Source organism: Arvicola amphibius, chromosome 3 (assembly GCF_903992535.2).
Source record: "Arvicola amphibius chromosome 3, mArvAmp1.2, whole genome shotgun sequence".
Lineage (NCBI taxonomy): Eukaryota > Metazoa > Chordata > Mammalia > Rodentia > Cricetidae > Arvicola > Arvicola amphibius.
In genome coordinates, this window is record NC_052049.1 from 171,247,835 (window position 1) to 171,261,447 (window position 13,613).

Sequence of the window (13,613 nt, forward strand, 5' to 3'; positions counted from 1 at the left end):
TCCACTAATACTAAGCCTAGTCAACTCTTCATGGAATCTAGGCAGTATGGCAAAGTTCCCATCTTCACCATTTTCCCAGGTGATTTTTTTACCTAAACTTCCCAAACTGAAAACAACACAAATTAATTGGAATAAGAATAACTTAACCAATATAAACCCCTTACTAAGGGGTCCAGCAGCATATCTGGCAAGTGGTAGATGCAGCTCAGTATCTTTCTCTCCCGTTTTCACTTTGGAGCTCTGGGCCCAGATTCCTTATGGACAGAATTGAGATAGTATTTCTCTCCCTGACCTTTGAATACTTCACAACCCGTAGGTCAGTCAGGTTAAATCTGCACAGCTTTGAATTCATCATAACCAATGGTGCATAAACTGCCAGGAATTAAGGAATGGAAAGAGCATAAAAGAGAAAGAAGAGTGAGAGGCTGGAAGCTCAGCCCTCACCACAAAGCCTTTGATGAGCTACATGAATAAACAATTAGCCTGGCCAGCTTCTGTAAGGCATTGGCCAATTGTTTAGCTCTACCAGGCATAATGAGAGCTATGAAGATGCTGCCAACACATTAAACTGAAACACAGGCCAGAGGAAAAGTTACTTCATATATCATGTTCTTCTGTGATACATATTTATAGAAACTGGGCACTATTCATATAAGTACCCCCCCAAAATCTGTATTTTTTGATTTATTATATGTGAACCATGCTTTGCCTCAAGTTGATCACAATTTTTTTAGAATCTTACACTCGGTCATAATTTGTGAATCATTTCACTCTGAATTTCTAATTTTAAAAGTAAGGGAATTAAAAGCATGAGAGAAAAATCACTTAGACCAACGCCATGGAATGTATTCATAGTAGCATTGCTTCTCCTCTTAGCTCAGAGATGTCCTATAGAGCCAGCTAATAACTTCTTTTGTTGGGTCATTTATAGTCATCCCAGTGCTGCCACTTATCCTGTCTCATTCTGGTGTTCTCAACAACTTTCTATGAACAATCCAGGCAGATGGGCAGAAACATCTGCTTTGCATGAAGGGGCTGAAGCCCAGAGAGGTGATGCCACTGTTGTTCTCTGATTTGTTGTACTTTTGTTTATTTATTTTTCTATTGTTGTGAATGGGCTCCTGTCTTAGGAGATGAACCATTTATGAGACTTGTGCTTGGCAAATATTTCCCCAATTCCACAGATTACCTTTTCATTCGTTTATTATTCCCTTTACTGTGTTGGTCTCTGCTGTATTTCTGTTTGCCTGCTTTTGCTTTCTTTTTTTTTTAATGTGCCCAAGAAGTCATTGCTGGGACCAATGTCCTGAAACTTTTCTCTGTTTTCTCTTCTTGGGGTGCATTGGTTTTGTTTAAGTCATTGATCTAAAAGTCGTTGTCTATTCTTGCATGAAATAAGAATCCATCCTTATTCCTCAATGTGAGGGTATAAGCTCTGATACGTACGACATGGTCACAGCAGTGAATGACATATAGTAAGCATCCTGCACTTTTTAATCATGAAAACTTTGCTCTTTGTGTAGTAGTGATGAGATCAGTGAGGTTCTAGAAGGACTGAGTTTGATCCTTACTGTACTGAACAGATTTGTAGAAACTCTGTCTAGACCCTGTAATTGTTAAATTTGTCCCCTTGGCAAAAACTGTAGAGTCACTTGAAAAGTAGACTTCTCAGAATGCCCATAGGGTGGTATCATGGTTGTGTTAACTCGGATAGGAAGGTCCACTTCTACAATCTATACAAGTGAAGGAAAGAACCCCACAAGTAGCACGTACCCTCTGCTCTCTATTTCCTGACCAAGATATGATGTGATTAGTTACTTCAAGTTCTTCCCCCAAGACATCACCACCATGATGGACTGTACCCTTGAATTATGAGCCAGAAGAAGCCTTTTCTCCCATAAGTTTCACCGAGTGTTTTACTACAGCAGAAGGAAAAGGAACTAAGGCAATCACCAGCCCCCTTGTCTGTAAGAAGAGTATTGATCAGCCTTCTGCTAAGCTTATAAGTTTGCAGATTCTAGCCCTAGCTCCTCTGGGACCTGGGAGAACTTTCCAGCTTGCCGATAACTTTGCAAAACTGAGCTCTCCCAGATGTGTCAAGGGTTGGTCTGCTTGCTTTCACCAAGCTGCTCTTCTTTCTCGGCTGCTCAGAGCTCAGCGGCAGGAAGTAATTGAGGACATAGCATTTTTTTTAAGTCTACCTGCCTCGGTGTCTTCCTTCCTTTGGGACCCCTTGTGAGAATGTTCAAAATAAAATTTCTCAACGGCTATGTTAAGAGAAACTTACTACCTTAAAAAGCAGGGCCAAGCCAGTGGTGGTGCATATCTTTAATCCCAGCAGTACTTGGGAGGTGGGGACAAGCTCTGTGAGCTTGAGGCCAGCCTAGTCTACAGAGCAAGTTCCACGTCAACCAGGGATATACACAGAGAAATCCTATATCAAAAAACAAAATGAAAATAAACACACACACACATACACAAGAATGGAGGGAGGGAGGGAGGAAGGAAGAAAAGAAAGAGAGAGGGAGGGAGGGAGAGAGGGAGGGAGGGAGGGAGGGAGGGAGGGAGGGAGGGAGGGAGGGAGGGAGGGAGGAAGGGAGGAAGGGAGGAAGAAAAGAGAGATGGGGGAGAGAGGGAGGGAGGGAGGGAGGGAGGGAGGGAGGAAGGAAGGGAGGAAGGAAGGAGGGAGGGAGGGAGGGAGGGAAGGAGGGAGAGAGAGAGGGAGGGAGGAAGGGAAAGAAGGAAGAAAGAAAGGAGAGAGAGAGAGAGAGAGAGAGAGAGAGAGAGAGCGCTCCATTCATCATCCCTAGGAGGGTTCATTGGTCCTCACTTTCTTCACCAGCTAGAGAGCACATTACAGACATCTGGGAAGCTGTGATTGGCAGGTGAAGGAGGGAAAAGTAACCCATACATGACGGGAAATCAAAGTAACATGTTTGTGCCACTTCCCTAAAGAAGGGGCTCGGGTTCTCTTTGCCTATGCAAAACAATGCTTAAAGGGTTCCCTCCATTTCCTTTCTCTCCTTTGCATCTGTCTTCTGTGCCTGTTAATGAGCTCCTCCCAAAGGCAAAGAGTAAGTCTCTGAGTGTCAGATTCAGGCAATAGGTGGGATGCAGTTGTTAGAAGCCTTCAGCAGAAGTCCCAGGAGCCTCTCTTTTATGTCTAGGCCAAATAAGCTTTCTTTGGGTTCTTACTCCATGTAATGAGTGACTGTCTCTAAGGAGAGACTGGCAAAGACAGACAGACAAGGGGAGGAAGATGGAAGGGGTAGAGAGATCTCATTAATATTATTATAGCACATCAATTCACAGTATTGTACAATGTGACTAACCTAATCCTTTTCCTAAGCTACTTTGCAAATGACTGGAGCTTTTCCCCACTGTCTATTTGAAGAACTGGAAAGGATTCTCACAATTCTCCCCGAAGCTATATTGCATTGCTTAATGTCCCAGTTTGCTGTGATAAATACCATGACCAAAAACAACTTGGGGAGAAAAGGGTTTATTTGACTTTACATGTCTTGGTCACAGTCGTTCAGGAAGGAAACTAAGCAAGAACTCTGCTTGGCAAGAACTGAAGCAAAGGCTATGGAGGAATGCTGCTTACTGGCTTGCTCCCCATGACCCACAACCTGGCCTTCTATACAGTCCATAACCACATGCCCAGGAGTGTCACAATCCCTAGGGCTCTGGGCCCTCCCACATCAGTCTTCAATCAAGAAAATGACTATAGACCAATCGTATGACACAAACTGTTTGGCTCACTTAGCATTTCAACCAAAATAAGCAAAACCTTTCTTTGACTTCATTGCACCCTTTGCATCCTGCAACCAGAACCAGCCTTGTTGTACCCAAGTGGGATGACAGCTCAAAGACATGCCCAAAGTCCCTCACTGCTTTCTCACTTAGATTTTCCCCACTGTGTCCTGTATGTAGAACCCCCTCCCCCCCAACACTTCTGCTTAGACATTCCTAGCAATGAAACAGACTCATTTTTATTATTTGGGTTTTTATTATTAAGCATTTGTTTGCTTCCTTCTTTCAAACATCTTTTTCCTGCTTTTGGCCTATGGCTATTCTCTATCTAAGTGGTCCCCAGCAGACTGGGCACTAATCTCAGGGGCCAAGAGCAGCAGAGATCTGTTTCCTGTGTGCATATATGTCTACCATGAGCCATCAGGGAGCTGGGCTGGGAAACCCTTAGTGAAGGTCTCAGGCCAACAACAACAGCTACCATGGTGTTGATCACCAAGGCACAGACAGAGGTAAAACATGAAAACACATTCTGGTCCCTCATGCTTCCTTCTGAAAGTGTTTTAAACTTTTCCTTGTACTCCATCACCTAGCGCAGGTCCTATGGCCACTCCCAAACTCTAGGGGAAAAGAGAAATGTAGCCTTCCTCTGTGACTGGGAGGAAAACGGTAAATTCACAGCACGGGAGGCAAGCTTCAGACATGAGAGGGTCTTTTTTTCTTTAATTAAGAGAATCTTCAATTTTCTGTGGTAGTAATTCACTTTTAGAATTTGTCAACTGAAGAAACTGAAAGACAAAAACATAGTGTAAATTTTTAAGAAATTATTTTTAGCGAATTTTCCATTTTCTTTGTGGGGTTCTATTTTTTGTTGTGGTGGTTTTTGTTTTGAAGCAGAATTAGGGTTTATTTAAAAATAGAAAAGAAAGGCACTCAAAGAAAGAATAAAACACAGATATCATGGATGTGGGCTTCTCAAAGAACAATCCTACTTAACTCCTTTTAATAGTCATGTACAAAATTTAAATGATTTCTAAATGTTTTATTATGGTTTTTATAATACCTTACATGTACATAGTATGTTTCAATAATAAACTCTAAGTAAGAGAAATTGAAAGGTTGGGGAGATGGCTGAATCAACAAAGTGTTTGCCATGTAATCTTGATCCTAGCACCTATGTCTATAAAGCTGGGTGTGGCAATGTGTATTTATAATCCTAGTACTGGAGAGACAGAAGGATACCTCGGGCTTGCTGGCCAGCCAGTATAGCCAAATTAACAAGACCTGAGTTCAATGAGAGAGCCTCCCTCAATTAAAGTAGAATGTTATTAGAAGACATTGTTGACCTCTGATTTACATGCATGCATGCATACCCACACCCATAGCTATACAACATATACAGAAATGTGTATATACACAAACACACAGTGATACACTCAAGAACTAAAATCTATGTCACCACACAAGTCAGTGACCTCTCCAGTATTTTAGTGGTTTTCCACTCCTCAGATTCACCTGCCAGCCCAGCTCCACACTCCTGATATCCACTCAGTTCTCGATCACTGCTTTCTGGTATGTCCCCTTCTATTTCATTCTGCTTTCTCTTATGACCCCAGGACATGAGCATGGCACTCACTGTTTATTCTACAAGTAACTGGAGAGACAGAGGGATTCGTCAGGCTTGATGGCCAGCCAGTATAGCCAAATTAACAAGACCTGAGTTCAATGAGAGAGCTTCCCTCAATTAAGGTAGAATGTTTTTAGAAACACAGTGTTGTGGGGGCAGAAGTCTCAGGGCTGGCAGGAGACAGGGCATGGTGGCAACACTAGGGAATCGAGTCAGACATCATTGTTTCCAAAGTTTTGTGGGTTTCTTGTTTGTTTTTTATTTGTTTGTTTGCTTGTTTTACCACCTTCCACCTCATTTGCTGACTCTGACTGTTAGTCAATATTCTGTCATTGCGACAAAAACACCTGAGGTTGTCAACTCAGTAAGAGAAAAGATTGCTTTTAACTTGCAGTTCTGGCAGCTGCAATACATGGTCAGTAGGCCCATGGCTTTCGGGTCCAAGTCAAAGGTCCAAGTCTCACCACGGTGAGAGCAGATGACCAAGGAGACCTGCTCATCTCAAGGTGACTGGGAAACGAAAAAAGGAAGAAGGAAGTCCAGGGTCTTGTGTTTGAATGAAAATGTTTCCCATTGGTTCACATATTTGAATGCTTGGTCCCTGGTTGGTGACACTGTTTGGGGAGGTTGTGGAACTTTTAGAAAGTGGAATCTTGTTGGAGGAAGTACATCATTGGGGAGGGAGCAGCTTTAATAGTATATAGCCTTGCCCTGGTTTCAGTTTGCCCTCGGTTTCGTGTGTGAGGATAAATATGTGACCTCTCAGCTTCCTGTTCCAATAGCCATGCCCATCTTCTGTCATGTCTCCCATCATTACAGACTCTCCCTCAGGAACTATAAGTCAAAATAAGTTACTTGGGGTCATGGTGCTTTATTGAAAGCAACAAGAAAATAACTAATACACGTCCTTAATATCTACTTCCCGGGCACAGCCCAGGCACATAACTTTCTTCTCTGCCCAAGCTCCTGAAAGTTACACCATGTTCTACTAGTGACCCAGGGTGGAGACCAAACATGGGGCTTCAATGCATGGGTCTCAGAACACACTCGTGTCCCAATGCACAGGGGCCTGTCTTCAGCCTTCTGGTGAAAACTTCTGGAATTATTCTCAGCCTTCACCCCTGGGTCTCTAGTTACCAGAGAAAAATTAAGACTGTCCTTACTGTTTCAGCAAAGCAATTTAGTTCCTCACCTGTTCCATTCTGATCTGTGCTGATACATTCTTTTTTCACAGAAAGTATTATTAATATTTTCTAAGCAAAAGGATTATCTAACAAATCCTCCATGCTTAAGAAGAGAGAAGCTGAGAAATTAGTTTTTTCACAATGCCTCAAACAGAAAAATTAAAGTCTTAGCAAAATAAGTCTTTTGCATTTCCACCCACATCACTTTTTATTGTTTAAAAATTATTTTTAAAATATCATAAGCATGGATTGTAAGGGATAAATTTGGAAGTACTGATGGCAAAAAGATCATGGAAAGTCTGGAAGACGTATTAGCTGATACTCATTTTTACTCAAATGAAGTAATTAGCATAATTAATAGATCATGAGGATGGAGAAATACAGGGGAGGCCAGGAGACCACCTGGGTGGCTATTGTAGTAACAGGTTAAGAAGAAGTACAGAAAAGAAGAGAAGGAATGGAGCCAAGCAATGTGTAGCAGGCAGCATGGGGAGAACCAGTGTGTGACGTGTGAGGGTAAAGACAAATACTGGGAATGGAGGCCATTTTCAGTTTGTAGTAACTACATGATGTAGGTGCAATCTATCTTAACAAAAAATTAAATGTGTAAGACTGTATCTGGGGGTAGTACTTATTCCTTTGTTCCTAATTATCTAGCAGTGCAGCCAATCAGAAAGCTTTTTGACTTAATCTTGTCACTATAGGAAGTATTGCTAGGATACCCAGATTCTACCCATTACAGTTGTAGATGGATCTCTCTTGTTAGATGTGAACAACCACAACTGGGTGATGGATGTGTGATATTTAACAGTGTGGTTTATTTATTGGTCACTGCTATCCATCCATTTCTCTTGAAGGTGCCATGAAAGCTTTCACTTTTTGACCTTTTCATCTGCTTTTGTTGGCATTTACTTTTATCATCCACAAAATAGAAAAAAATAAGAATAATGCCATTCAATCAAAATCGCTAACAGGCCACTGTTCTGAAAGCTATGAATCCATGAACTCAGATATGTTCTCCAGCTGTAAACCAGAGATTATCTGTGATGGGTCTTAAAATATTTTTTATCATAATCAGGGAGAAAAGGCATCTGAATCGGAGGCCGGACAGCTACCTTCAAGACTCAGGCTGACATTCGCTAGACAGCCCTTCCAGCCGGTCACAACTTTCTCCTCTGGGTCTTACTGGCTTCTGAAAACACTGCTAGGTTAGCACAGTGAATGATGTTGTCGCTAACAAAGACAAGTAAAGCACTACAGAAACCAATGGGATATTACATCAAGCTTTAGTACAGAGCAAACAGCTTTGATATACTCCTCCTCATAAAGTTCACTCTGCCTGTAGCTGCTGTGATTAAAAAAAAATCTTGGGGGAAAAACAATCATCCTTTTGTCTTGCAGTGCATAGTGTGGGATTGGGACTCCAATGGCAAGCATGACTTTATCGGAGAATTCACCTCCACTTTCAAGGAGATGAGAGGAGCCATGGAAGGGAAACAGGTAGGTGTTGTTACCCCAGACACTCTCTAGAATGCACCTTTAGCTAAAAATGGAAATGCTAGCTGGACAGTGGCGGCACACACCTTTATCCCAGCACTTGGGAGGCAGAGGTAGGCAGGTCTCCATGAGTTCAAGGCCAGCCTGGTCTACAAAAGCTACTTCCAGGAGAGGCTCCAAAGCTACAGAGAAACCCTGTCTAGAAAAACAACCAAAAAAAATTGAAAATGCTGAAGTCAAATCTTCCATGATTGAGTCTGATGGAAATGGAGAATTGTGGGATATGATTCTAGAACAATCCTAATAAAAACCATCCTGTGACCTTGTCAAGACATCACCCTGAAGTAGAAGTTTCTCTATTTCAATTCATTGGGTGGTTCAATGAATAAGTGTCTAATTTCCTTTAGCTATGCCATCTTGGGAAAGTAGCATTACTTTCCCAAGGGCCACAATTAAAGTCAACACTAAATGATAAGCCGTCACTCCCTGGATAATAAGGAACACAGCTTAGAGAAACTGCTGCTGCAGTAAACGCACAGAGTCAGGCCCTATCGAGCTAACAAGCCAATGCCAGCTTCCCAACACCACCTGCTGCAGCTCCAATGTGTCTCATAAAGCTGCCTCTTGCTCTCCTCTATAAACAGAAATAGTCAAATCAATAAGTAGGGGAAACATTTCATCTTTAGGTTCCCAAGAGGCCATTGAAAGTAGAATTCTAACATTCATCATGACTGAAGACCACTAAGCCTAGACGCTTCCAGATAAACAGAGATAAATCTGTAACTCCCACTGAGGCCATGAAATGCATGCCACTGTACTTTTTTCTATCCCAGAGATACCAGGAGAATTTGATTCCACCTCAAGGCTCTGTGCCTGTGCTGACACATTTATATGGCGGGGCAATTCTTTTCTTTGGTGATTTTACATCTGCTGTGCCCAGCTCTAGGTGGGCAGTGACCAGCCATGCCAACATTGTCTCTACTCTCCTGAAGCTAACAGACCAATGGGAGCCAAAGTAGAGTCTAAATATGAACCAAATAAACAAAACCCTAAAAAATATTTACAACTTGTGAAGGGTGTTAGTTAAAAAAGAAAGACAGGATTCAGAAGCTGGCTCCTCCAGTAAAGGTACTTGCTACCAAGTCTAATGGTAGCTTGATCTCCAGGATTCAAAAAGTAGAAGGAGAGGACCAACTCCTGTAAGTTATCATCTGACATCCACACATGTGTGTGGATCTTTCACATGTGCACATACATATACATACACAGAAATACACACACATGCATATCCAAATAGACAGGTAGATATATGTGACTTTTTAAAAAATAAGAAGAAAACAGTTTAGTTACAAAATGAGTTACAAGGTAAAAGGTAACATTTAGTTTCAGATCCTTTAAAGATAAGAAGCCCATCTGGCAATGAGTAAGGGAAAAGCAATTCAGGAAGACAGAAGAATGCTTTGAGGTACTGAGGTAGGAAAAAGCTTGGTGTGCTTGAGAACATACAAAAGGACCAGAATAACGGGTGCAGAGAGGATGAGGTGACCTTACATGGAAAGTGGTCAAGACAGCAGAGGCCAGGACAAGCTGGCTCTAATAGCTTCACCTGAATGCTAAGAGGACACCTTCAAACTGTGATCTGCAGTACAGTGGCCACCAACCACATGTGCCTATGTAATTAAATCAACCTGTCAGTAATATTAGCCACCCTCCAAGTGCTCAGTAGCCTCATGCACCTGATGGCTGTCATATTGGATGACGAGGGCATGGGTTATCTCCATCATTGCAGAAAGTTTCATTGTGTGATGCTGGAAAGGATTAAACTGGTTTGAATTTGCTGAAGGATTGCATTCGCTGTCGTGGGGCAATAGCTCGCCCTAACCCTAAGTTGGTAGAATGATCGCTGTATAAGCATCAAGGCCCAAGTTTGATCCCCAGAGCCCATGTTAGAAAGTCAGGCATGCTCTGCACTAGGGAGGTGAAGACAGGAGGATAGCTGAGGCTTACCAGCTGAGGCTTACCTAGCTTACTTGGGGAGCTCCAGGCCAATGAATGATTATATCTCAAAAGAAAAGGTGGATAACTCCTGAGGATCAACACCTGAGGTGGGTCTCTGGCCTCTACATACATGTGCACCCATACACACACATACGGGGGGGGGGGGCTTTGACTTGTGTGTAAGCATTTACAGAGAAGAGGAAGTACCTGGTTAGGCAGCCACTATCATAGTAGGACAAGATGTGATAATGACCTGGACTGCATGGCACTGGACAGAGACTAAAGTAATGAGATTTAAGAACTGTAAGATTTGTTGAGAGATGGGGAATGGGAGCGAATGGGAGGAAGGGAAAGAATGATGCAATGATCCTAAGAAGGGAAGTTTTGCGGAAGGGAGGTCCAGTTGGTGAAGAAGACAGTCAGAGAATCAGGTTTTAGAGGAACTACCCTGGAGGATGGCTTATCTGAAAAGGTGTCTTAGGTGCCATCAAAGAGAAAGGGTTAAGACTGAGTGAAGGTGTTGAGTAAATAGGGAGAGCTGACAGGCAGGAGAGTGGAAGACTTGAACCTGGGGACCTCCATTGTTCACCTTCCCTTTCTTTGCCCGGGTCAGCATGCTGACAGAACAGGGTAATTTCTTAACTAATCTTCATTAATTCTTAAGTATCTCATAAGCATCTTTATTTTGAGGAGTTCAAGGGAAAGTTTTGCAACACCAAATAGGAGGGCCCCTCCAGGACCCTGCTGGAGGGGTCATCAGAGTGATAATACTGATGTGTGAGTCTCGGAGTCAGCAGGGAAGTGGTTCAGTGTCGTGTCTGGGGCCTCCTTGGTGGTAAGGCGCTACTGTTATCTGCTGCTGAGTAACTAATTGCCCACTAACTTCCTACCTGAAAGCAGTCATTATTACTTCACATTTTCTTGGTTGACAATTTTGTCTGGTTCACCCAGGGATGTGGGATTCCCCTCTGTATGCTGTGAATAACACTGGTTAATAAAGAAACTGTCTTAGGCCTGTGGTAGGGTAGAGTAGAGCTAGGTGGGAAAAACTAAGCTGAATGCTGGGAGAAAGGAGGTGGAGTCAGGGAGAAGCCATGTAGCCCCGCCAGAGACAGACACTGGAACTTTACCAGGTTAGCCACAGCCATGTGACAATACACAGATTAATAGAAATGGGTTAAATTAAAATGTAAGGGTTAGCCAATAAGAAGCTAGAGCTAATGGGCCAAGCAGTGATTTAATTAATAGAGTTTCTAGGTGTTTATTTCGGGGCTGAGCAGCCGAGAACAAACAAGCTGCCTCTTTCTTCTACAACTCAGGATAGTGTCTCCTATGATGCCACGACACTCTCATGCTTTTGTGCATAAGCAGCAGAGATGGCTGGTGAAGCTCTCCATGTGATGTCTGTTTTTGTTGTTGTTATGTTGGTGGTGGTGGTCACAGCAGTGGTGGCACTAGAGGCAGAGGTGGTGGTGGTGGTTTTATCCTGCAATGTATAAATTTTTTTATAAAGTGGCAGAACAAAACTTACAAGCAATAAAAGGCAGTTTCAGAACAGTGGTGTTTTCTAGCTTCTATTCTCACAACATTTTTAGTGTCCCATTGGCCAAAAAAGTCATATAACCAGTGCATGGGCACTGAGGCCACTGGAGGCCAATGAAGTGTCAGTCTAGGCTGCTATGTCTTCCTCCAAAGCTGCTTCCTTTTGATTGTCAAGAATAAACTTTTGTATCCCAAGTGGAAGCCTCAGGGTCCATCTCCTTCAGGATCATGAACAGAAACGTCCAGTGAATGTTGAGTGTTTGACTCTCAATTACTTCTGCCTCATGAAATCTTCTGTAGTCTGGAAGAGCTGAAAATTGTTCTAGACAGTTACCAGTTAATTCCTCAGTTCTTAGTCCTTCCCAAAGCTTTGATTCTGTCTTTCATGAAATGTCCTCTGGGGTCAGAGCCAAGGGAAAGGCTCAGAACTGAGGGACCATGAATTCAGTTTAAAAGAAGAGAAATCCAAGGCACAGAGGAGTCAAACAACCCAGGAGAGGACACATAGATGGAAAATGAAAGCATGGATATGCACCAGATGCCTTTGTCTCTGTCAATTTCTCTCCTTTGCCATTTTCCCGAATGCCAGAGTTACCACCTCAAGGCTACTTTCCAGCTATCCAGTTCCATGTGCTTGTCCCCAGAAGCTTGACCTCATTGAAAGACTTGGCTTCTTTTTGAAGGCACTCACATGTGACCCTTTATGCTGTAGGTACAATGGGAATGCATCAACCCCAAGTACAAGGCCAAGAAGAAGAATTACAAGAACTCAGGCATGGTGATTCTGAATCAGTGTAAGGTATGTATGTATAATCCCCTCCCTGCCAGGAGCACAATGCTAGAGTAGTCTTGGGGAAGAAGTTCAAGTCGTGTGATCAAATTGGAAGAAGTTTTACAAGAGAATGACCTTCTCTAAGACAAAATTCATAAAATCAATGTAGCACCAGACAAAGGAAATTAAATATGATTATGAATGGCCTAAGAGCTGTGACAGACCAATGCTACCTTCCCATTCCCAGAAACTATCCTGGCCCAAAAGAACAGCAAAGTGGAGGTGATAGCTCAGGCCCTTCTATGCACAGGACAGTGTTCAAGAAAGATACTCAAATTGTATGGGGAAGAGTTATTAAGTATGAGGCATTCCTTATTCTAAAATAGTAATGACTATTGAAAACATGGTTTAGGTCTCAGCCCAAAGGTAGTTGTCAATTAAAGCAATAGATAAGCCCAAATAAAGGGAGCAGAGGGTGGAATCTGCAGATTTCCTGGGCCCATCTGTATGGACATTGAAGAACCCTCCACAGATATCCTTTTATCCCTTTTCTTGACCTGGCAGATGTCTTAGTTAGGGTTTCTAATGCTATGAAGAAACACTATGACCACAAAGGTCAACTCTCACAAAGGAAAACATGTAATTGGGTTCTGGCTTACAGCTTCATAGGTTTAGTCCATTATCTTCATGGTGGCATTGAGGCAGACATGGTGCTAGAGAAGAAGCTAAGAGTTCTACATCTTGATCTGCAGGCAACAGTCAGTGAACTAGGTCCTGCACTGGGCAGAGTTTGAGCACAAGACCTCAAAATCTGCCTCCACCATGTCACACTTCTTCCAGCAAGGCCATGCAACAAGGCCACACCTCATAATGGTGCCACTCCCTATAGGCTAAGCATTCAGAACACGAGTCTACGGGGGGCAGAGTATACCTATTCATACCACCACAGCAACCCATACCTTCAGTCTGCAGGAAAAGAGATCATGCTGTTACTAATCCAGGCCTCTCCCATGTAGATCCACAAGATGCATTCCTTCTTGGACTATATCATGGGTGGCTGCCAAATCCAGTTTACAGTAAGTTGTTTTTATGTTTGTTCTTATTTGGGGAATAAGGCATGGGAATGTTGTTGGGTTTGAGGACATGCATAGACAACAGTTTTTCAAACTCCTAAGCACGTTTTAAAGCCCTATTGCTAGAGTATGACATGAGACCTTGTTTTGAAAGTGATGCCGTATTC

General features: G+C 42.7%; 1 protein-coding gene across 1 annotated transcript in view; it reads left to right on the forward strand.

Moving 5' to 3' along the window:
* Cpne4 (copine 4) overlaps positions 1–13,613 on the forward strand; it is a 353,867-nt gene that overhangs the window by 299,137 nt on the left and 41,117 nt on the right. Inside the window, exons 7-9 of the mRNA XM_038322752.1 lie at positions 7,966–8,064; positions 12,314–12,400; positions 13,390–13,449. Coding sequence (XP_038178680.1) covers positions 7,966–8,064; positions 12,314–12,400; positions 13,390–13,449 — 246 coding nt within the window. The remainder of the gene's footprint in view (positions 1–7,965; positions 8,065–12,313; positions 12,401–13,389; positions 13,450–13,613) is intronic.